The following is a 1,570-nucleotide window of genomic DNA, read 5'->3' as shown; positions in this document are numbered from 1 at the left end:
TGGAGTAAGAACATTTTACTTGGTAAGATTCTTGAAATAAGAAAAAAACTGAGTCAAATCAAGTATTTCAAGAGTGGTTTCATTCAAGTTTTCATTATCTCTATAATATAATGAAAACCTCACTGATAAACTCTTACAGTAAAAAGTACGAATGAAGCCAGGATCCAAACACTTTAAACATGGAATTAACAACTAAAGACAGGAAACAATCRTACAGATGAATGATAGAACCCAAAACACTGAGGGGCTGATTTATCAACACTTTACTATGTACAGATCTGTGGCCTGACACAAAGCTGATTCACCAACATGTGCAGAGAGGACWGATGAGCAAAGCTGCTGCAGGGAGGGGGGCACAGAGGGGGCACCTTTCTTTATTTTCCTACTGTCTGCTGGCTCTGAGATGAATTAATTGCAAGACTTTTCTGTACGTCTGTATGAATGCAAAATAAGTGAAAAATCCAATCTCCAAGCTGACATGTCTGCAGTCAGATGATCTTTCTTCAAATGCAGCCTGCTTTATAATATCTGTAAGTTGGAAATATTCACAATTAATGTGATTTTATTTTTTTTTATCTTTTAAACAGAGAAAATGAGAGCTTGTCTCTGTCAGTCACCTCTGCTCACCTGCTGGACAGCAGCAGCAGAAAATAACCTCCCTGTCACTCAGAATGTTGTTTCTGCTTTACCTCCAACACAGACACACACTGTTCCAACAGGGCTCCTCACCACCACTGCACCTGTGAGTCTTCAGACTTACATCCACATATACCACAGAYTATCTTTTATTTGCTCAGAGAATTTAGTACTGATGATCTGTCGTCTTGATGAATCAGCCCCTAATTGTAATGTAAACAGGTGTGCATGAACAGGTGTGCTCACCTGGCCTGTAGTTAGGCAGCAGACTGACTCCAGGCCAGGTGTCCTCAGACGGGACACCCAGGACCTGCAGGTGGTTACAGACATGTAACTGTCAGCTGAAAGCATCTTAATCTCTTAATAGCATTATGTAATGCACTCTAATACACTCTGTAACAATCCAACACACTCTGTAACACTCTGTAACACTCTGTAACACTCTAACACACTCTAACACTCTGTAACACTCTAACACACTCTAACACTCTGTAACACTCGAACACACATTGTAACACTCTGTAACACTCCAACATACTCGAACACTCTGCAACACACTCTGTAACACTCCAACACACTCTGTAACACTCCAACACACTCTGTAACACTCTATAACACTCCAACACACTCTAACACTCTGTAACACTCTAACACACACTCTAACACTCTGTAACACTCTAACACACATTGTAACACTCTGTAACACTCCAACATACTCGAACACTCTGTAACACTCTAACACACATTGTAACACTCTGTAACACTCCAACATACTCGAACACTCTGTAACACTCTAACACACATTGTAACACTCTGTAACACTCCAACACACTCTGTAACACTCCAACACACTCTGTAACACTCCAACACACTCTGTAACACTCCAACACACTCTGTAACACTCCAACACACTCTGTAACACTCCAACACTCTG

General features: G+C 40.8%; 1 protein-coding gene across 1 annotated transcript in view; it reads right to left on the bottom strand.

Moving 5' to 3' along the window:
* Positions 1–1,570, bottom strand: part of LOC106511310 (cyclin-dependent kinase 15) — a gene marked incomplete at its 5' end in the record, with an annotated part of 12,032 nt that overhangs the window by 2,144 nt on the left and 8,318 nt on the right. The window contains 1 exon segment of the mRNA XM_014000062.1: positions 883–946. Within this exon segment, the coding sequence (XP_013855516.1) occupies positions 883–946 (64 nt within the window).

This window comes from Austrofundulus limnaeus, unplaced genomic scaffold (genome assembly GCF_001266775.1).
Source record: "Austrofundulus limnaeus strain Quisiro unplaced genomic scaffold, Austrofundulus_limnaeus-1.0 Scaffold2668, whole genome shotgun sequence".
Lineage (NCBI taxonomy): Eukaryota > Metazoa > Chordata > Actinopteri > Cyprinodontiformes > Rivulidae > Austrofundulus > Austrofundulus limnaeus.
This window is presented reverse-complemented; position numbering and strand designations above follow the sequence as displayed.